This window comes from Protopterus annectens, chromosome 7.part0 (assembly GCF_019279795.1).
Source record: "Protopterus annectens isolate FY-2018-M chromosome 7.part0, PAN1.0, whole genome shotgun sequence".
NCBI lineage: Eukaryota > Metazoa > Chordata > Ceratodontiformes > Protopteridae > Protopterus > Protopterus annectens.
Window position 1 is genome coordinate 1,623,878,587 of NC_056739.1, and position 23,367 is coordinate 1,623,901,953.

At 45.9% G+C, this 23,367-nt stretch overlaps 1 protein-coding gene across 3 annotated transcripts in view; it reads left to right on the top strand.

The window, feature by feature from the left end:
* LOC122807151 (6-phosphofructo-2-kinase/fructose-2,6-bisphosphatase 4-like) overlaps positions 1 to 23,367 on the top strand; it is an 877,767-nt gene that overhangs the window by 656,748 nt on the left and 197,652 nt on the right. For all 3 annotated transcript variants that reach the window (XM_044078168.1, XM_044078167.1, XM_044078169.1), the window contains one exon: positions 6,521 to 6,585. In XM_044078168.1, the coding sequence (XP_043934103.1) occupies positions 6,521 to 6,585 (65 nt within the window). The remainder of the gene's footprint in view (positions 1 to 6,520; positions 6,586 to 23,367) is intronic.

Here is a 23,367-nt window from a genome sequence, read left to right on the forward strand (position 1 = left end):
ACCAATTTCGAGCTTTGCCCTTTGGTCTCACTACAGCCCCCAGAGTGTTCACCAGATGTATGGCAGTAGTCACAGATCACCTGAGACATCTAGGATTCCAGGTGTTTCCATATCTAGACGACTGGCTCCTAACCACCACCACCAGGCAACAACTCGTACAAGCGAGGGACATGACCATGAATCTTTGCTGTCAGCTGTGGATTACCATAAATTTAGAAAAGTGTGCCTTAGCGCCATCACAACATACCGTGTTTATAGGAGGAGACTTAGACACCACCACAATGTCCTTGAAACCTCCACCAGAAAGGGTCTATGCTCTTTGTCAGCAAATTCTAACACTTATTTCAAGAAGAAAAGCCCCAGCATCTCTAGTTCTCAAAAGATTGGGTACAATGGCGGCAGCAGTCATTGCAATTCCACTGGGTCGAATGCACATGCACATACTCCAGTGGCTCCTTTTCACACAGTGGTCTTTTCAAAATCTACCAATGTCTTATCAGATCATAATCATGAAGACCTGCAAAAAGGACCTACAGTGGTGGCTTAACGTCACATTCGGTAACGATAGGCCGACCTCTTGTGTTACCAACCCCGATTGCCACAGTGACCACGGACGCTTTCCTGGTAGGGTGGGGGGGCATTATCAGGGAAGGACAGCCCAAAGCACGTGGACACAACACGAGACCAATTTGCATACAATGTCCTAGAGATGACAGCGGTACTTCTAGTGTTGCAGTCCTTTCAAGACTCTCTCCCTCTAGGGACCATTGAAATCCAGAAAGACAACGTGTCCGTACTCTGGTACATCAACAAACAAGGAGGGACCAAATTGTCAAGAGGCCCTGAGAGTATGGCAGTGGGCAACCTCTACCCAGTGCTTTCTGATAATAACGCACATCCCGGCGAGGTCCAGCGTGATAGCAGACAAACTGAGCAGGGCAATTCTATTGTCTCACAAGTGGTCCCTGAAGAAAGATGTAGTGGAAAGGATATTCCACAAATGGGGTCAGCCTTGCTGTGATTTCTTTGCAACCCCCACAAACAAGAAATGCAGCAGCTACTTTGCCCTAATCCCCCACGTGGGGAATGCCCAAGGGATGCGCTTGTACACGATTGATCCCCCGGGCCTCCTTTATGCATTTCCTCTGATACCCAAAGTTTTACAGAAACCCAGTGTTCTGGGAAGGACCATAATTCTCATAGCCCCCTACTGGCCTCGACAGATTTGGTTTCCATTCCTATGGCCTCATCTATTGGAAGAACCTTGGATCATGGACCCAGTTCCAGACCTCCTGATTCACTCATCAGTGGCTCTTCATCTATCTCTTCAGGCTCTCAAATTGACAGCTTGGCTTCTCCAATTCCAAATTTAGCCAGGTTTCAGAATATTTCAGCTGCAGCTCAGAATGTACTGATATCCTCCCACAAGTCATCTACTAGGAAGTTATATCTTAGCAAATGGAAAAGATTCTCAATATGGGCATTGAAAAATCACATTGATCCCTATTTAGCTCCTATATCTTCTGTTTTGGAATTTTTGACTGAACTATTCAATGAGGGGGCAGCTGCCGTGACCATTCGAGTCCAATTAGCTGCAATATTTAACATTCACCTTGGTATTCAAGGGTCTAATATTATGTCACATAGACTTTCCAAAGCATTTCTCAAAGGCACCTCATATTTGAGACCACCCATTAAATTTCTGATTACCTCGTGGAATTTAAATTTTGTTCTTTCTCGAATCGTCGTACACCTTTTGAACCACCCTCATGTGACTTGAAGCATCTGACATGGAAAACCATATTTCTAGTGTCCATTACTTCTGCTCGAAGGTTTCAGAGTTACAGACCTTGTTCATTAAACCTCCATATATGATATTTCATAATGATAGAATTTCTCTTCAGACAAATCCCTCATTTTTACCGAAAGCATGTTCAGAGGCAAATCTCAATAAGTCTGTAGAGTTACCTGTTTTCTTCCCTAAATTTGACAATAAGATGGAGTATATGCTGCACAAGCTTTATGTTCACAGACAGCTTCAATTCTATTTAGACAGGACCAAAGATTTCAGGAAAACAGAACAGCTCTTTGTTTTTTTTTTCAGAGTCTAAAAAAGGTGCACCTGTGGTGAAAACCACTGTATCAAAATGGTTATCAGACTGTATTTCTTTCACTTACAGTTCAGTAAGTACACCACTACATCAAAAGATAAAAGACCATTCTACAAGAGCTGTCTCCACCTCGTCAGCCTTTACTCCCAAACTACCGATAGATACTATTTTTGCAGCAGCTACTTGGTCAAGGCCTCATACCTTCATCACTCATTACAAAGTAGATAGAGCCTCCAGGGACAGGGCTTCCTTTAGTTCCACTGTCCTGAAGAGTATACTCCTGTGAGCCACCCGAGAAAGATGGTGCTTGGGATGCTAACCCATCAGTAAGAATGAAAGGCGAGATAGAACAACTTCACATAAAGAAGTTTTGAGTTGTTCATCTCGCCTTCATTCTTACCTCCCATCCCCCAACCTCCACCAAAGCTTCCTGGGCACCGAGTATTCACCTAAGACATGGTTGTACTGACCTTTATCTAGTTTTCCTCTGTTATTGGTATATCAAGAGTTGCATGTAGTTTATTGGCAGCAAACAAGGTCTGAGGGAAGCACCAGTGCATCATGGGATAGGGAGTAGGCCTCGAGCTAATTGAAGACCTCAAGCTTTTGCATTAGGCCGCCTCAACTCCGATCCCATCAGTAATAATGAAGGCGAGACGAATAACTCACATGGAATGTTATGGTGAGTACGTATCTTATTTTTTGTTTACTTGAAGGAGGGCTAGAATTAATTCAGCATTACCAAATTTTTTGATAGGTTTGGAGTAAGGGGTGACTAAGAGGGATGAGGAGTAAAGGAGAGCGATGCCTCCTACTTTTTTATGTGTTCTATCATTTCTGATAACAGAATAGTTGAGTGGGATCAATTTTGAGTCTTTTATGTGCGGTTTAAGCCAGGTTTCAGAGATGGAAAGCCAGTCATGGAGGTTAGGGATTTTATTACATATGCTCTGAGCATTTAATGCTGTGAAATGGAGGGCTCTACCAGCTGAGTAGAGAAGAAGAGATGGGGCGGAAGCGATGTGTGAAGGAGAAGGGCCAGGGTTTGGGTGTGTGTCCTCAGAGGCAAGGATAGAGATAAAATGGCGAATGTGGGAGAAGAGGTATTTAAGTTGATTAGTATCTAGTTTATAAATTGTAAAGTTTATTGAGATGGGGCTGTTATAGATTGGAGTAGTGTTTTTGTGGTAGGGTATGAGTTTATAGGTGAAGAGCATAATGTTATTGAGGGAGTAGAGGTTAAGGGATATGCAGATAGTGGAGTGTGTGTGCTGCAAAGAGGATGAGATAGTTTAGTGAAATGGCGGAGTGTGATTGGCATAGAGAGGTCTGGTAAGATAGTGTAGGTAGGATAAGGAAATAAGAATTAGTATTAGAGATAGAAAAGTGACTGGTTTGACAGGCATGGTGTTTATATTAGATAGAGATGGGGGGGATAAGTTTGAGCTGAGAAGGTATAGGTATTCATGGCTTCCATGATTCCCATGCTCCCTTTTGCAAAGCTGTACATGAGAAAGTTTCAGTGGTTTCTGAAGACAGTTTGGTCTCAGCATGCCCATCCTTTAGATGTCCTGTTCTCTCTTTCCCTTGCCTGAAAACAGAGCTCCTTTGGTGGATCCAACAGCTGTCTCAGAATCCAGGCCTACCTCTTCACATACCTCAGCCTTCCCAGCAACTCTTCACAGACGCCTCAGATTTAGGTAGGGGAGCAACCTTTGCTTCCACCAAGGTTCAGGGTCTTTGGTCTCTTGCTCAACAGAGGGAGCACATCAACTTCTGGGAAGTGAGACCCTTGATTCTGGCCTTGCAAACTTTCCACCCTCTTTTCTTGCCAGGTCCTCTCAAGGTTCTTACAGACAATACCACTGTTCTATGGTACATAAACAAGCAAGACAGGACCAAATCTTACCTTCTTTACCATCTAGCTCTCCAGGCATGGGAGCTTGTTATCCATTACAAGGTAATTCTGCATGCTGTATGCCTTCCCTCAGCTCAGAATTCAGTGCAGATGCCTTAAGCAGATCCATGACGCAATCCCACAAGTGGATGCTTCACAGGGATGTGTTCCTTGATCTAGTTCAATGGTGGGGTACTCCAGAAGTGGATCATTTTACCTCCCCTCAGAACAGACACCTTCCTCCTCTTTGTGCCAGGGTCCCTCACCCTCAGGCTTGGAAGGTGGATGCCCTCTCTTTCTCATGGAAGGGGACGTTTCTTTATGCATCCCCCTTTCCCCTCATTCAGAAAGTCCTGCTGAAAATTCAACAGGACAGACTAAAAATCTTGCTGGTTGACCCCTTTTTGGCCAAGACAGCACAAGTTCCTTCTTCTTCTGCAATTAGCCAGGGGCCATCACCACAAGTTGCCTACCTACTCACACAAGACAAAGGAACTTTGATCCACCCACATCTGTCAACTATACAGTTGACTGTCTAGGTGATCAACTTCTGATTTCTTTCAGGTATCTATTCTCACAGGACATGCTTAGGGTTTTGTAGGAGGCCAGGAAACCCAATGCTAGGAAATCTTACATTTCCAAATGGAAAAGATTTTCTATTTGGTTCCAGATAGATCAGTTTTCTGTGGACATTCCATTAGTGCTTTCTTACTTGTGTGAATTGCTTAACAGCGATCTTTCTTATTCCTCAGTGAAAGTCCATTGCTGTACTCTGCCTGCCTGTTTGCCATCGACACCTCTATTAGCTTCCAGGCTGGAGGTCAAGCTTTTCCGTAAAGGCGTCCTACACTTGAAACCTCCCAAGAAACCGGTGCATCCTTCTTGGGATCTCAACTGTGTCCTAGAGAAGCTTACCCAGGCTCCCTTTGAACCAGCTGCCTCTGCTTCTCTAAAGTATTGCTCTTGGAAAAAGTGCTTCTGGTAGCCTTGACTTCTGCTAGAAGGGTATCTGAGATTCCGGCTTTGATGGCTTCCCCTCCTTTCTTGATGTTCCATAAGGATAGAGTGTCTTTGAGAACTAACTCTTCTTTCATGCCCATGGTGGTGCATGTGTTGTGTATTAATCAGTCCAATCAGCTTCCCACCCTTTTTCCTTCACCACAATCCTCTACTGAAAGGATTTTAAATTCCTTAAATGTGCATAGGTAACTCAGATTTTGCCTAGACAAAACAAAATCTATTAGGAGGATGGATCAATTTTTTTGTGTCCTTTCATCCCAGGGCCTTGGGTTTACCTGTTTCCAAACAAACTATTGCTTCTTGGATTTATAAAGCTATTGAGTTTTGATATGAATTTCATGGGAAATCTTTACCATCTTCTATCAGAGTTCATTCTACCAAATCTGTTACCTCATCAGTTGCCTTTTTTAAGGGTCTCGATGCCATTCCATTTAGATGCTGCTTCTTGGTCATCTGTTCATACTTTTACTAAACATTACAAGTTGAACACTATCTCTAGATCCAGTTTTGGGTTTGTTACAGCAATTTTGCATGGATTTGTAGAAAATGTTTCTTCAATTTCTTCCTCCTCCCTGGTTCCTTCTGAGCTTTTGAACTTTCTCATATGTAAATAATACTGCAACATTGAAAAGAAGGACATAGAATAGATGTTATGTTTTTTATGTTGCAATATTCTATCCCATCTCCCTTCCCCCTACAACTTGCTCCCTCCTAAGATGATTATCTTTTTAGTTTGTCCTTTGGACTTTTGCTCCTCATGGGGTTTACTTGTTCTGAGGATGGTACGTGCAGACGTCCCTTTTATGGCTGAACGTTGGCGGTACCTATGTACTACATCCCACATACGTAGCTATAAGCTTTTCTATGGAGGCCGGGCGTCGGGTCGATGGGCGGAATACAACCCATATGTAAAGAATACTGCAACATAGAAGAGAAGGACATCTGTGGTTATTGTAAGATTTTACACAGCTATTCTATATATACAAATAACTCCTTAAGGACATCAGGTGTTTCAGCTGTATGGCAATTCTGAATGCCCATGATTTTTTTCTTTTTAAGTCTATCATGAACAAATTGGCCTGAATGTATCCATAATAGACTTAAAAAGAAAAAAGTCTTGGGTATTCAGAATTGCCTTATAGCTGAAACACCTGATGTCCTTAAGGGGTCACTTGCATATATCCCATGTTACCTCTAATACAAGAGGTTTTAAGGAATCACACAGTGGAAAATCTAGGTCGACTAGATTTTTCTTTTTAAGTAATACATGGAAGGAATGTAGCCATTTAGGGAACCTGAGCTGCAGTTTATAATTATTGTACTAATAAAATTTGACTACTGTAATTATAAACACAGAAGTCTTGAGTTTTTCAAAATATATATTTTTTCATTTCCTTTATCTGTGAAAAGTTTAATTAGCTTTTAAGGGCATTGAAAAAGGCACATTTCTGGAAATGCTCTTAATATTAGTTCTTTTTTTTTTTTAAACTAGGTTGCCATGTGGAATCCTTCTTTTTGAATATTGAAGCCGTCAACACACACCGGGACAAGCCAGAGGTAAGGCTTCTTATTTACTGCATGTATCCTTACAAAACTCAGATGAGAAAGAAGGTAGGTATCTATTATTTGATGTTCTCCAGTAGAGAGGAAATGTGAAAACTAACATTCAGATATTTAAGTGAACGTGATGCATATTGTCCCGTGTATCTGCAGCTTAAATAGCTTTTGCTATTTTGCCATAATATGTGAGTGGCATGTTATATATATATTTTTTTTTTTTTTAGGCTGCCTTTGGAAAAGCTTTTTGTTGATATTTTGACTTCAACAAGACAAACTTATATCCACAGACACCATTTATAGACGTTGTGCCAGGTGTTACTTTTAGAATGGCAGTAGTGATAGTAGAAGATTGTGTTTTGTTAAATACTTCCAGGGAGCTCTCTTGGGGTAAGATACTGTACAAATGTAATGAATGTGCTGTGCATGACTGCAAAGAGGCTGTGCCATTCACCCATGTCACTGAGCAGAAAGTATATCTGTATAAGATTTAGAAAAAAATGCTATTTATAATGATAGAGCTGCGTAGGTAGTTGGAACTTCCTCAAGTCTAGGACTTAGACCCATGGCTGTAAGTCAACTCATCCAGCAAAACTTTCACAGGCTACATTTGTCCCTAATTCAGTCCCTGAGACCACAACCTCCAAATCTTGAAACCCAGAAGCCTGAACCAGAAATATGTCATTAGTAAATTAGACATCCAGCATACTCCATAATGACTCTTCTCACAGAACCCAAAGCAAGGAGAAGATGGAGGGGTCAGTTTGACAGTTGCAACTACTGACACAGAGACCTATCATTTTGGAAGTATACATAACTTTCATGTCTGACATGGGAGTTGCATCTCTTTCTCCTGTAGGACAGATTCCCAGTGTATACCTCCTGACTAGTTATTCATGATGTAATACCCAAGACATTGGCAGCTCCAAAGACTGTCCAAGAGAAAGACCATATCTACTTTATAATGGTGAGCAAAAATGTTTAGTGATGTCTAAGTAGCAAATGTTATCCTCTGAGGTGTTCTGAAGAAAGCTTGAGACGGACATTATCATCGATCTCATAGTGTACCTATTGTGAAGTCAATCAGGAGTTTGACATACTTTTTAAAAAGTTGATACAGTGTGACAACTTTTGTCTCAGCTTTTGACAGAGAAGATTATAAATAAAGGCGAGTCCTTTCTGACAGATATGGTTTTGTCCAAGTAAAACCCGAGCTGTCTTTTGACATCCCTCCAGTGTGGCAGATGCTCCACTTTTGTAGAGTATTTTGAGAAGAAAACTGGGAGATTGATGGTCTGGTTTATGTTGCACTCCATTCCAAACTTAGACATAAAAGCGGGGTTAGTCCTTAACAAAAGTTTGTCCCTATGGATGATCGTGTAGAGTGGATGTGCACTGAAAGCCAGTGTCACTGACATCCTTCTGGTTGAAGTTAAAGCTTCTAAAGAGAGAAAGTTTAGTTCTGCATAACGTGCTGGTTCAAAATGAGGTAAGGTGAGCTTTTCCAACACAAAGTAAAGGTCCTGTGGCGAATGGGAGATTTCAGTGGATGATGAAGGAGAAAGACCCCTTCTGTAAGTCTTGCATACCTTCAAGGAGGCCAGGGAAAGAGAATTAACTCCTCGATGAAAGTTGGATATGGCAGTTAAGTGAACTTTCACTAAAGAAAACCTGAGGCAGGAATCAAAAATATCACCAACCAAGGTATTCCAGGACAAGAGTAAGAACAGAAAAGGGCAGTGCTTCTGCCTATAACCCAAGCTGCAGATGTAGTCCACTTGAAACAATACCTTTTCCTAGTAACTGATCTCTGAGCAAAAATTAAAATCTGGATCACCCTTGACATATAAGAAAGGTCTCCTTGCCATTACTGGAAGTGGAGAATTCATGTGGTTAGCTTCAGAAAGTAACAGTCTGGGTGAAGCTGCCTACACAGATAGAATTTTAGAGTTTTTGTTAACCTAAGAAGAGAGGGCTATCCAATAGATGAGACCAAAACAGGTGGAACCACAGTTGCTGTGGCCAAAATGGGTTATTATAAAGAAATTGTTTTTGCCCATTTTGCCTTTCTCAGTGACTTTCAGGGCAAGGGGAAAATGAAAAAAGTGTAGAGAAACCCCAATGACTACTTCAGATGAGAGCATCCTTGGGGAATCCTCCTGAGGGAGGAATATTTGATGCAATTGATGTTAATCAGGGCTTCAGGTAGGGCTTTTCCCAATGACAAAATAGTGTTTGAGCTGTCATTAGATTGATGTCCCACTCAGCAGGCATTAGGAGATGTCTGATCCTGTCCACTAGAAGATTGGTCTGACCCAGGATACGGACAGCTACAAGAAAAAGACTGATAGCAAAAGCCCATTGGATACTGTCATGGCCACCTGACAAAGTGGATAGGAACAAGTTCCACCTCGCTTGTTCAGATACCAAACCACTGCCATTGAACCATTGTGGAAGGATTTCTTCAAAGGCATGTATGGTGAAAAAAACACCCTCATCTCCAAAATGTTGATATGCAATACAACCTCAACTGGCAGTCAAATGCCTTGGACCATCTGCTCCTCAAAATGTTCCTTGCCCCATCCCAAAGCAGAGGTGTCCATTGTTAATGTCATTGTTGGGGATTAGGGCATGAAACAGTTTGCCCCAACACAGGCTGGATGGTTTGGTTCACCAAAGAAAATACTGCTTGCACTTCTTGGACATCAGCATAGGAATGTCTTGGGAGTCTGTCAACTGGTTCCAAAAAACCTTGAGGGCCCACTGCAGAGCTCTCATGAAAAATGAATTAGGTAGTATGAAAATAGATCAGGCCATTAGAATCATACACATAGGTAAAGAGATGCTAGTATGGCATTACTACTGTTAAATACATAGAGCTGTGTTACCTTCATCAACAGAACCTTGTCTGGAAATAGAAAGGCTTTGCACAACAGGGTGTCAAGAGTGCAAACAACGAAAGTAATGGACTGAACCAGATTAGTCTAGGATTTTGCCTGGTTAAGACAACAAAGGACATAATCATCTCTAGGAGTAATTCCCTGGAGGCAACTTAACTTTGTAATGACAGGACTGCCAGGAGCCTTTTGTACATATATGAAAAGGTCTTGTAGTCTTGGAGTTATGTGGCTGCTGTGACCGGAGACATGTATTTGGTGCATCCTGGGGACTGCAGTGAGACCAAAAAGTAGTGTCCTAAATTGAAAGTGACTGTCTCCAAGATGGAAGTGAAGGAATCTCCTGGACTATTTAGTCATTTTGTTGTGAAGACGAGTGTCCAGGAGGTCCCCTTCAGAGAGACAAGGAAGGATGGACTACACCATTACTTTTCCAAAAGGGTATTTTCACAATGTGAAGATTTAGACCACTCAGACTGAGAATAGGCCTGATATCCTAATTCTGTTTGGGTACTAAGACAAACTGTGAGTAAAAGCTATGCTCTTTCTGGTGTGATGAGACCTGTTGAATGGTCCTTTTTAACAAATTGAATGATTGGGTATGACATCTGGTAAGGAAAATTGTAGCTGCAAAAGGAAGGGGGAAAGGATTTGAAATAACTTCTGGATATCACATCTGTTACCCATCTTCAGATGTGATGGCTTCCCACATGGTTAAATGGAAGACAAACCTGACAGAGACTTTAGATCTGTGAGGCCTCCTTAGCCAGACAAGTCCATCTGAATACTTTCTTTCCCCCCTCCCCACTCCTTGCTCCATCTATTTCCCTATCCAAAAGGCTCACATCATCCCTAAAAAATTGGATCTGAAGTAGGAGAATTCATTTGTCAGCAACCTGTGGGTATGGATCCGATATCGGATCCGAACCGGCATGGTTTATCCAGCTATGGATCCGAGCTCCTAGCTCCTCCCCTCACCCATAATGCCCTGCTCTCCCTACATGACCTCAGATCTAGTTTGCCGCGCATGGTAGAGGCTGGGTCGTCAGAGCTGCAAAAGCTAAGTCTTAGTATTCTTATTAAAGGGTTTTAAAACTTTTAAAACTTTTAAGTTGTGTGAAAGTTATAGGTTTCCCTTCTGTTTATATATTTTTTGGGTTAATTTAATATAGTTTTTACCCTCCCCTCACTTTTTCGTAGTTGGTGTGTGTGTGTGTGTTTTTTTGGGGGGCCTTTGTGTGAGTGTTTTAGTTTATTTTATTGTTACTATTTAAAAAAAAAAAAAAATAGTGATGCCTGAGGCCCCAAAGGCTGTTTTTTCAAAGTGCTCCGAGTGTGGCCATAAGCTTTCCCCTGCTGATGGCCACACTCGGTGCGTTCGATGCCTTGGGGTTGAACACCTCACTTCAGGATGTTCAATCTGTGCAGGGTTCAACCCCAGGGCATTGAAGGAGCGGAGGTCGAAGCTGGTCTTGGCTGGACTCTTGCCCCCAGACTCGGCTTCGGCCCCCGCCCCCTTGGTGGTCACTGCTTTGGCAGTCCCTGCCTTGCCTGCTCCCCCTCCTCCACCCGGGATTCAAACTCCCGCCAAAGGGTCGGAGGAGAGGGAAGTCAGGAAAAAGGACCGGAGAGAGAAGCACCACAAGCGGCGGGCCGAGACCTCCTTTTCGGCCCCGCTGGCTAAGTGGGCTTCTCCTCCGGCCTCTCTGGCTGCTGGCTCTCCCCCTCCTCGGCTCCGGTCCCCGTGCTTTTCACCGGAGCCTGAAGATGTGAGGAGACCCGACCTCCTTCGAGGCTATCGAGGCGGCACTCAAGGCCTACCTCGGTAGCCTCATCGAGGTCTACTTACAGCCTCTCCGATGCTGATCTGGACCAGATGATGCGAAGGTTCATCCAGGCCCAGATGCAGATGGGAGTGTTCCTGCCACCCTCCCCCCCTCTGGGGGGGAGCTCGACCCCCTTTTTTAAGCCCATTGCTCCTTCTCCGACCCGCTACCCGGGTTCGGAGTGCCCGGAGCCGGGCAGCCTCGGAGCCGCGGGTGGGTCGGCGCCGACAGTACTGGGTACTTCGGATCCGACCCTGCCCTCGAGTCTGTCGGATCCGACCTCTCGGAGCCTTGGCCCGAGCTTCGGATCCGAGGGACTCAGTGTGCCTTCGGCGCCGTCTTTGTCGGAGCACACTGGTCCCTCGGATCAGAGGGGCTCGGCGCCGGCTCAGATCCGCTCATCGGATCTGAGGGGGAGCCGACTTTCGGATCCTATTGTCGAGGCTGGCTCCCCCTCGGCTTTTGATGTAGTGAAGAGGGCTCTGTTGAGGGCATCCGGACCCCCCGGCCCTTGCTTCGGCTCCGTCCCGCACTCCATCTGCTCTGGGCCAGGCTTCCATCACCCGGCCACTGGGACAGCCCGCTTCACTTCCCCAAGCAGTTCCTGTGGTTCTGGATATTGCTGGTGAGGGCTCCTCGGACAGCCACCCCGAGGAAGCACCTCGCAAGCATTCGTGTAAGAGGAGGCACATCGACTCCCCCGAGTCTTTGACCGAAGACACTGACTTGGAGGAAGGGGAAGGCTCCCCAAGATCACCCCCTGAGGATGTCTCCTTCGGAGACATCATGGAAATGTTACGGATTAGAGGTGGGTGGTCTGCCCCAAAGTCTTCCTCGGACGAGTCAGTGTTCTTGGAGGCATTTGAAGCGGGCCCGTCTACCTCTTGGGTGTCCCCTCCTGCCGACCCCCTGGTGGACCTTATTACCACCAGGGCGTGGAAGGACCCGGACACCGTGGAGCCAATCCCTAAGAGGCCCGACAGGATCCTTAGCCCCCCTGCTGACCGTGCCCACTGGAGCAAGGGACCCCCGGTGGATGCCATGTTGTCGGCAGCAGCCACTAAAAGGGAACTCGCCCAGGAGAGTCACTCAGTCCATCCCCCGAGCAAGAAGTCTCGGATGATGGACCGTTTGGGGAAGCGAATCTTTAGTTCAGCGACCTTCTCAGTGAGGGCGCTCAACTATTTGGCACACGTCATTAGGATGCAGCGCGATCTTATCAAGGAATAAGCTGCATCCCCCCCAGAGTCCATATCGGAGGAGGACAAACTTATGCACTCCACCCGTATGACCACTCTTCGTTCTGTGACTAACACCTCTATGCGGTTACTTTCCCATGCTACCGAGGGAGCCGCTAGAGCTGCAGGAGCGGGCCTAGTCACAAGACGGTAGGCCTGGCTCCGCCACTGCGATTTTACGGAGCCCTTCAAGGCGTCATTCGCGAACGCCCCCTTTGACGGTTCTGCCCTTTTTGGCAAGACGGTTCGCGATACCTTGGTTCAGAGCGAGAAGGACGGGAAGATGCTGTCTGCCGTCGGAGTCCGCTTCTCTGTGCCCCAGAGGTCCTACTCTAGGAACCAAAAGGGCCAGAAGAAGATGTGGTTCCGGAAGTCGCAGCATTCCCAACCCGCTCCGGACAACCAGTCCTTCCGCGGCAGAGGAGGACAGGGAGGACGCCGCCCTAGGGGCAGAGGGGCTCCCAGGAACTTTGGGTCCAGGGAACCTTTCTCTGAACGGCCCACGCAGCAACCCTGAGGGGTTGCCCGACTGCTCCACTCTGGAGGCAGTCGGGGAATGTTTCTCGGAGCACCTAGCGGCATGGGAGTCCATTACATCGGACCGCTGGGTACTCCGGATTATATCCAGAGGTTACAAGATCCCCTTTCTTCATGTCCCAAAGTTAAAAATCCTCCCCGATGTTCCACCCGATCAGAGGGAGGCCGCTTCAGCAGAAATTGGCCATCTGCTGAGAAAAAGAGCCATCCAGCCCGTCCCCCCAGACCAGATCGGCTCAGGGTTCTACTCCAGGTTCTTTTTAGTGCCAAAAAAGACGGGGGACCTAAGACCCATTCTAGACCTGTCCCTGTTGAACCTGTCAGTTCCCAAAGAGAAGTTCCGGATGGTCACTTTGCAGTCCATCCTCCCCCTTCTAGGGGAGAATCACTGGATGTGCTCTATAGACCTCAAGGACGCGTACTACCACATTCTGATAGACAGACGATCCAGGAGGTTTCTTCGCTTCCGGCTGGGAGCCAGTCATTACCAGTTCAGGGTCCTTCCCTTTGGTCTCACCGCAGCCCCCAGGGTGTTCACCAAAGTGTTAGCAGTGGTTGCGGCCCACCTGAGGCTTCAGGGGGTGCAGGTCTTTCCGTACCTAGACGACTGGCTTCTCACCGCCCCAACAAGGCATCTACTCTCTTTGGCAAGAGACTCCTTCCTTCGTCTAGCTCCCAAGCTAGGCATCACGGTAAACATAGAAAAGTCCAACCTGGTCCCTACTCAAACAATAGAATTTATAGGCGCCAGGTTAGACACGAGAAATTTAAGAGCCTTTCTCACAACCGACAGGGTTCGGAATCTGCGACTCCAGGTGCGGGCCATCCTTCACGCCAGCTCAACACCTGTGGAATTGATCCTGAGGGTGCTAGGGTCTATGGCGGCAGCGATTACTCTTCTTCCGCATGCCCGCTTGAACATTCGGGTGCTTCAATAGACACTTCAGGTGCAATGGTCATTTCTCTCCCTCTCCCTGTATCATCCCATTGCAATCAGCAAGGCTTGCAAGCGGTCTCTCTTGTGGTGGCTCCATTCTCTGGACCTCCACAGGGGCCGCCCCTTTTGTGCATCTCCCCCTCTCGCCACGGTGACCACGGATGCTTCCCGCCTCGGGTGGGGGGGGCATTTTGCAGGCCGGATGGTCCAAGGCACATGGAGCGATTCAGAGACCTCCCTGCATATCAATGTTCTGGAAATGAGGGCGGTGCTCTTGGCTTTGCAAGCACTTCAGGCCCTCCTTCCCCTGGGAACAATTGCGATTCAATCAGACAACATGTCGGTGGTCTGGTACATCAACAAACAAGGGGGAACCAGGTCTTACCCTTTATGTCAAGAAGCCATGAGAGTGTGGGAATGGGCGATCTCCACCAACCGCTTTCTCATCGCAACGCATATTCCGGGTCAGACCAACATCCTAGCGGACAAGCTCAGTCACACCATTCTCTCCCCGTACGAGTGGTCTCTCAATTCTCAAGTAGCGAAACGTATCTTCGCACAGTGGGGGACTCCCTGTTGCGATCTCTTTGCTTCTTCTTTAAACGCCAAGTGCGACAGTTTTTTCGCTCTAATCCCCCCTCCAGGGGATTCTCCGAGAGACGCTCTGGTGCATGCTTGGCCTCCCGGTCTTCTTTACGCATACCCCCTCTACCTCTGATGCTACAAGTACTTCAGAAAGCCTTTCGGTGGGGGTGCAGAATGATCCTCAGTGCTCCGTTCTGGCCTCGACAGATCTGGTTCCCTTACCTAAGGTCTCATTCAGTGAATCCACCTTGGATTCTAGATCCCATTCCAGATCTGATATCACACCCGTCGAACCTGCCAACTCCGAACCTGGACAACCTGAAGTTGACTGCTTGGCTACTCCAGTTCCACTCCTAATCAGGACTCCCGGTAACTCGTCCCCAGTTAAGGCCATTCTGGTAGCGGCCCACAAGCCCTCTACCAGAAAAAATTACCGCAGTAAATGGAAGCGTTTCTCCATTTGGGCAGAGCGGCAAGACCTAGATCCTTTCACGGTTCCCCTTCCTTTGGTTCTAGATTTCCTTACTACTCTTTTTAATGATGGCGGCAGTAGTTCCACAGTCAAAGTTCAGCTGGCGGCCATATCTCATTACCATGTTGGACACGATTCAGGGTCTCTATGTCGGCTAAGTTATGCAAAACCTTCCTAAAAGGCACCTTTTTGCTCAGACCCCCTGTCAAAGAAACGGTTCCCCCGTGGGATCTTTCCTTGGTACTTCAGGCCTTGACCGCTCCCCCCTTCGATCCTGCGGCCACAGTCGATCTTAAATACTTGTTCTTTAAGACTGCTTTTTTGGTAGCCATGACTTCGGCTAAGAGAGTTTCAGAGCTTCAGACCCTGTCCATGAAACCACCTTATTTGATTTTTCATCCGGACCGGATGTACCTAAGGATCAATCCCGCCTTTCTTCCTAAAGTAGCTTCGGAAGCTAACATTAATCAGTCCATCAACCTCCCTGTTTTCTTCCCTAAGTATCAAAACAAAGGCGAATACAAGCTGCATTCCTTGGATGTTCACAGGCAGCTTCGTTTTTACCTTCATAGGACAGCTGGTCATAGGCAATCAGACCAGTTGTTCATTTCTTTTGCCAAATTCAATCTGGGTAAACCAATTTCCAAAGTTTCTTTGTCACGCTGGATTTCTCAGTGTATTCTGTTGATGTACCAAGCCTCTGGGAGGCCCGCACCGGAGGGAGTCCATGCTCATTCGACCCGGTCTGTCTCTACTTCAGCGGCCTTTAAGTCTAGGGTTCCTCTGGATGACATTTGTTCAGCAGCCACTTGGGCTTCATCTCATACCTTTATTACTCATTACAAGCTGGACGTCACTTCTAGAGGTAGAGCATCCTTTGGCTCCGTGGTGCTCCGGAATATCCTTCCATAATGGCCACCCAAGATTCAGGTAGCTGGGGACTCTGTCCCACAGGTTGCTGACAAATGAATTCTCCTTCTTCAGATTTAGAAGTTATGTACTTACCATAACGTTCCATCTGAGTAGGTGGATTCATTTGTCTGCAACCATCCAGCCCTCCTATCCCCCTGGCCTTGTCAGTTTCCTGCATAGGATGTGTTACCCTTTGGTTAGGGTAGTTGGTGCAGGGCAAACTCGATCTGAGGTCATGTAGGGAGAGCAGGGCATTACGGGTGAGGGGAGGAGCTAGGAGCTCTGATCCATAGCTGGATAAACCATGCCGGTTCGGATCCGATATCGGATCCATACCCACAGGTTGCAGACAAATGAATCCACCTACTCAGATGGAATGTTATGGTAAGTACATAACTTCTAATTACTCCTCTCTTCAGATAAATGGGTGCTTTCAGTCATCCCAAAGGGATACAGAAGGCCCTGAAAAGAAGTTACTTATTTCATTGGCATTCCTCTGCCTCCATAAAATCAGATTCAGTTGTTCTGTCTCATCTTTCAAACCTTGCTATAGCAGGGCACTCTAGAGTCAGTGCCTCCGTAATATGTGTTAAAACAGATGTTCTTCGTGTTTCACTGTTACAGTCATTCCATTTGGGTAATCTGCTGGCAGGTTGCCCTCCGTTGGCCTGAATAACAAAGTCTTGTGTCCTGCATCGGTTGCTGTCTCTTCTTCCATGATGTCAAGTCGTCAGGGTATAAAACATGCAGCTGACGCCATTTTCGTCAGTCTTTTTTGCTGCGCGGTGCCCGAAGCAGAAGCAGTTCGCAAGTGCTGGTCAGCCGACTCCTGAAATTTTCGGTTTCGAGTTTCAGAATCGAAGTCTTCAACCTAAAGCTAAGTACCCCGTTGGGGAAACTTTTTCTTGCTCCTTACCGATGTCAGTAAAAGTTAATAATTGTATTACTTGTGGGAAGCAAATACCTCATAAGGATTTTCATTTGTACTGTATTCATTGCCTAGGCCCTGATCACAGTGTGCCTTGCTGTTGGTTTTGTGCTAAATTTAATGAATGCACTATTAAGCGTCAGTATATTTTTGCACCTAAATATTTTGGCTCAAGATTTAACTATCCAGAAATGTAGTCGGTTAGCAATCTGACTACCGGAATTCACAAAAAACGCAAGGAAAAAGACAGAGACAGACTGTCGAGGTCCAAAACCGACGACGAAGCTTCTCCTAAGCCAGTCGCTGGTTCGCCGGTACTCAGTGAGGCGCTTTCGCAGCCCCTGATGCCTGCTACTTTTGATTCGTAGGCCTCTACCGAGACCCTTTCAGAGTCCAGTATGCCACAAGATACTTTAAGTATTGAACCCGCGGATGTCTCTCCCTTAGATAAGTCCAGAGCCGCTGAGCAGGCATTGGCTTCTGAGGGTGTTTTCAGGCCTAAAGATTTGTATATTAAACCGACGCCATCTTCAAAACCTAGGCCAAAACCATCTTCTATGTCTAAAAAAACGACGCATGGGCCACGTGCTCAGGCCCCCATGCCTAAAAAAACAAATGATCAAAATGGCTGAGGATTTAATTACCTTGATCAGGGGTTCCCAACCCCTCCTGCTAAGAGGCCTAGGCAAGGCACTGATTATGAATCTTCAGATCAGGTTTCCATTTCTTCTGATTCCTCTTCTGATTGGGAATTATCTGTTCCACCTTATGAGGACTCTGATGCAGAGGAATCCATCCCTTCTGCTTCTCCTCCTGAGGATTTTTCTTTTGGAGAAACTTTGCATACCTTAAGGGAACATTTTCATTCGGAGAGTCAGGATTTTTCAGAATCCAAAAAAGGCTTAGGGATTTCCTTCTTCTTCCTCAGCATAGGCCTTTGGCTATACCTCCTGTTTTAGACATTGTTGATGATGTTTTCTCAGAATCCAGCATGGCTCCTGATTCCATGCCTCCGGTTCCTAGTAAGCCAGATAGATATTACAGTGTTCCTGACTCCCACAAGATTCTTTTTAAAAACCCTACTGCTGACCCTGAAACAATTTCTCAGGGTCCCAAGGGTATTAAGGCTTCTACTGCTAAAAATCCTACCCCTTCTGATAGAGACTCCAGGGCGCTGGATAGATGGGGTAAGAAGATTTACACGTCTGCAACCCTGGCAATCAGGGCTTTAAACTGTCAATTTCATATGCTTAAATATCAACAGCATGTCATGGGCTTACTGAAACAGAAAATGATGTTGATTTCTGAGTGTGTGGAAAATAAAGAGTTGATTTATTGCATTCAACTGAACAAGTTGGAAAGCATACTTTGCAATGTGGTTTTGATTCCTTGGAGGCCTCTTGCAGGGCCGCCGTAACTGGATCTGTGATAAGAAGGCATGCTTGGCTCAAGGAGCAAAATCTGCCTGATCATGTTAAAGCAAAATTGTTGGATGCTCCTTTACAACAGGACAGTCTATTTGGTAATAAGGCAGAAGAAGGTTTGAAAAAGATGGAAGACAAAGCTAAATCTATGCAGACTGTAAAAGATTTCCTACAAGTGCAGCCACCCGGGTTCAGTAGGCACTGGCCTACTAAGAATTGGTCCTTTCCAGTACCCAACAGAGCCGCTCAGATCAAACCCAGACACTCCAAAGGCTCCAGGTTTCAGTCACAAGGAACTTACAGAACAAAACAATGGGGTGCCTCCACCTCCAAATCTGGAAGTAGCAAGGCACTCCCCCCCTACGGTAAACGGTCTCAATGACTTTCCTCTGCCATTTCCAAGCACTTATCTTTTGGCAGCCCCTTTGGGGGGAAAACTAGCACTTCATGCACAAAATTGGCATGCAATTACCCAGGACAAGTGGGTTTTAAATATAGTATCCCAGAGATACAGATTTCATTTCCAAACATTGCCAATTCCAAACGGATGGCCAGATCTGCCTCCAAATCAGTGGGCAGAGGCCCAGAAACAAGTCTTGTCCCTCATGGTTATGGGGGCTATTCAACCAGTACCAGAAAAGAAAAAGGACAAGGTTTTTATTCAAGACTTTTCCTGGTACCCAGAAAAGACAAATCATGGTGTCCAATTCTGGACTTATCCATTCAAAATACTTTCCTGGACATTCCAAAATTCAAGATGCTAACTCTACAACAGTTACTACCTATGCTAGGCAAGGATGCCTGGTTGGTAACTCTAGACTTAAAAGAGGCTTACCTGCTTATCCCACTCAGGGAATCCTGCAGAAGATACCGCCGCTTCAAAGCAGGCTATTTGCATAACCAGTTCTCTGCATTGCCCTTTGGCTTATCTACTGCACCCAGGGTCTTCACAAAGTGCCTGGCACCAGTAATTGCATTTTGCAGACAAAGAAACATTCAAATCCTTATCTGGACGATTGTCTAATTCAGGCAGAAAACAAGGACACTCTTCTACAGCATCTGGCGTTTGTAAAAAGGCTTCTAACTTGCCTAGGGTACACCATAAACGAAAAGAAGTCACAACTGGTACCCTCTCAAATAATTACATTCCTGGGTGCAAGCTTGAATACAACTGCCCAGATGTCTTACCTCACGCCAGGAAAACAAATTCAATTGATGACATACTTCAAACAAGTGGCCACAAAAACCCAGCTATCTGCAAGACAAATTCTGCAGGCCTTGGGGTTCATGGCTTCCTGCATTCTACTAATTCCATATGCAAGACTGCATATGAGGAAACTTCAATGGTACCTAAAAAACTTATGAAGTCAACATTGTTACAGCCTGGAATCATTGTTTCCAGGCTGTAACAATGTTGACTGCCTGGAAACAATGTTACAGCCTGGAATCATTGTTTCCAGGTTGTAACATTGTTTCCAGGCAGTCAACATTGTTACAGCCTGGAAACAATGATTCCTATCATTCCTTGCCTGCAACAGGAGTTCCTATGGTGGGCAGAGGCCTGTCACCAAAACAAGGGACTGTCATTCATTCCACCCCCTGCCACCCAAACCCTGATTACAGATGCATCAGATTATGCTTGGGGGGCCCATCTGGCAGGGAGATGCATTCAGGGCGAATGGAGCCCAAATCAAATGCGCCTACATATCAACCAGAAAGAAATGCTAGCTGTACAGAATGCTCTGACGGCCTTCAAAGACTTTCTTCATCCAGTACAACTACTGATAAAGACGGACAACACCACAGTTATGTGGTACATAAACAAGCATGGGGGTACCCATTCCTACCCCCTTTGCAGACTAGCCATGGCTTTGTGGAACACAGCCTTGACTTACCAGGTACATCTACAAGCTCAATTCCTGCCAAGAAAGCAAAATACTCTGGCAGACGAACTAAGCAGAAATCTTATGGACCCACATTAATGGAAACTGGATCCACAAATCTTCAGCATGTTGACACGAAAATGGGGGAGCCCAGACATAGATCTTTTTACCTCTCCCCAAAACTATCAGTTGGACAAATTCTGCACAACAATTCATCACAAAAACCTTGGAAAGTGGATGCTCTATCCTTCAGCTGGAAAAACCTATCAGTCTATGTCTTTCCCCCTCTGCCTCTGCTCTCCAAGGTTTTACTAAAAGTCAGACAGGAAAAACCGAAAATGATTCTGATTGCTCCAGACTGGCCTCGCCAACACTGGTACCCGCTCCTACGCAATATGTCACACCTTCCTCCGTGGTACCTGTCTCAGACACCTTATCTACAATCTCAGCAGAACTATCAAATTCTGCACACTCATCTCCGAACTCTGAAACTTGCAGCATGACTAATCAACTAATTTCACCAGTTACATCTCTCAGTAAACCTGTGATGGATGTCATTTTGGAGGCTAGAAGGCGTAGTACTAGAAAATCTTATGCTGATAAATGGAAAAGATTCTGCGCCTGGAACCAAGCACAAGGAATAAACACAGTAATGCCCAATATTCCTCAGATTCTGCAATATTTAACTGAGATGCTTCATATCTTTTTCTAATATAAAAATTCATGCCTCTGCCATTTCGGCTCATTACAACACAGATCCTCCTCTCTTTTCTCATCCCCTGCTAAAGCAGCACCTCAGAGGGGCCAAAAATTTGAGACCTCCCAGGAGAGCACCATCTCCTGCATGGGACCTCAATTTTGTGCTGGAAAAACTCACCCTACCTCCTTTTGAACCAGCTGCTACTGCAGACATAAAATTTCTCTCTTGGAAGATAGCTTTTCTTTTAGCTGTCACTTCAGCTAGAAGGATTTCAGAACTACAGGCTGTCACGGCAGTGGAGCCTTTCATTATTTTTTATCCGGACAGGGTGGCCCTCAGGACCAATCCATCTTTTATGCCTAAGGTGGTATCCAGTGTGGCTCTTAATCAGACCATTCATCTGCCAACCTTTTTCCCAAATCCACAGAACAAGGGGGAGCAAATTCTGCATTCATTGGATGTACACAGATAACTAAGATTCTACTTAAACAGGACAAAGTCTCTGAGAAAATCTGAGCAATTACTGTGGCATTTGCTGCAGGGGCAGAGGGAAATGCTATTTCAAAGCAGACTATCTCAAAATGGATAAGCCATTGTATTTGTTTCTGCTACATGCACCATGGTAAACATATCCTCAAGGGGATCAGATACCATTCCACCAGGGCTGCATCTACATGTTCATCGTGCATACAGCTGTAGTCATAACAGATGGGTTCTCCTGCTGTCAGGCGGGTCCTCGGTCGGCCGAATTCTAAAATCTAAGTCCGGCGTCGGTTGTCGTCGCTTCTTCCCTGATGTCAGTGTGACAGGGGTATAAAAGAACCAGCCGACACCATTTTCTTCAGTCTTTCTTGCCGCGCGGTGCCCGAAACAGAAGCAGTTCGCAAGTGCTGGTCGGCCAGCTCCTGAAATTACGAAAATTTGGAAACCGAAGTCTTCTTGAAAGCTAAGTACCCCATTGGGGAAACTTTTCTTGCCTCAGACCGATGTCAGACAAAGTTAATAATTGTATTTCATGTGGGAAGCAAATACCGCATAAGGATTTCCATTCCCTCTGTATACCTTGTTTAGGCCCAGACCACAACGTCTCGGTCTGTCACTTTTGTGCTACATTCAACAAACGCACCATTAAGCGTCGGGCGGAGTTCGCCCAGCATTATTTTGGGAAAACATTTAACTACGTTATGTCGTCGGATACTCCGACTACAGTTTTGTCTAAAAACGCAAAGATAAGGACCGACACACGAGGTCCGCGGCCTCTACCGACACCACGCCAAAGCCGACTTCACGGGGTCTGGCTCTCAGCGAGGTGCCTACGCAGCCCCTGACTACCGACGACACTTCATTGGCAGTGTCTCCTGTGCCCGAGGTCGCAGGCTCCTCGGCCCACACCCATATTACAGACACCGAAGCCACTCCTGGAGTTGAACCTCAAAATGTGGATAGGTCTACCTCCACTCAAGGTGTCTTCAGACCTTCCTCTTCCTTTTCCATTAAGGCCTTCGTTAAGTCTAAAGCAGCCATGCATTCTAAGAGACAAGCTACACAGGGCCCATCTCCAGGCCCCATGCCTAAAAAACAGATGCTTAAAATGGCTGAGGATTTAATTTCTCTTATCAGGGGTTCTCAACCTCCACCGGACAAAAGGCCCAGAGTGGAGGAAGAATTCCCCTCCTCTGATCAGGGCTCCATTATTTCAGAGCACTCTGATGATCAGGAACATTCTTACTCCCCTTTTGAAGACTCTGATGCAGAGAAGTCCATTCCTTCTGTATCCCCCCCCAGAGGATTATTCATTTGGGGAAACTTTGCATACCTTAAGGGAACACTTCCACTGGGAAGGCCAGGATTATTCAGATATCAAGAAAAGGCTTAGGGAATTTCTTTTGCTACCTCAGCACAGGCCTCTGGCTATACCCCCTGTCTTGGACATCCTAGATGATGTTTACTCGGAGGCCTGCCTTAACCTGGATTCTCTGCCTCCAGCCCCAGTCAAGCCTGACAGGTACTACAGGGTTCCTGACTCACACCAATTTCTATACAAAAGCCATGCTGCTGACCCAGAAACCATCTCACAGGGCCCCAAGGGAATTAAGGCCTCCACTGCTAAAAATCCATTACCTTCCGAGAGAGATTCCAGATCCTTAGAAAGGTGGGGAAAAAAGGTATATACCTCGGCTACCTTATCCATGAGGGCCTTAAACTGTCAGTTCCATATGCTAAAATACCAACAGTTTTTGTTATCACAATTGAAAAGTAAAATGTCACAACCTGAACAACCAGACTTGAAGGAGTTGCAGGATTTGATGCATAGTGCAGAACAAGTGGGCAAGCATACCTTACAATGTGGTTTTGATGCTCTAGAGGCCTCATGTAGAGCTGCTGTTACAGAATCAGTCATACGTAGACATGCCTGGCTCAAGGAACAAACCTTGCCTGATCA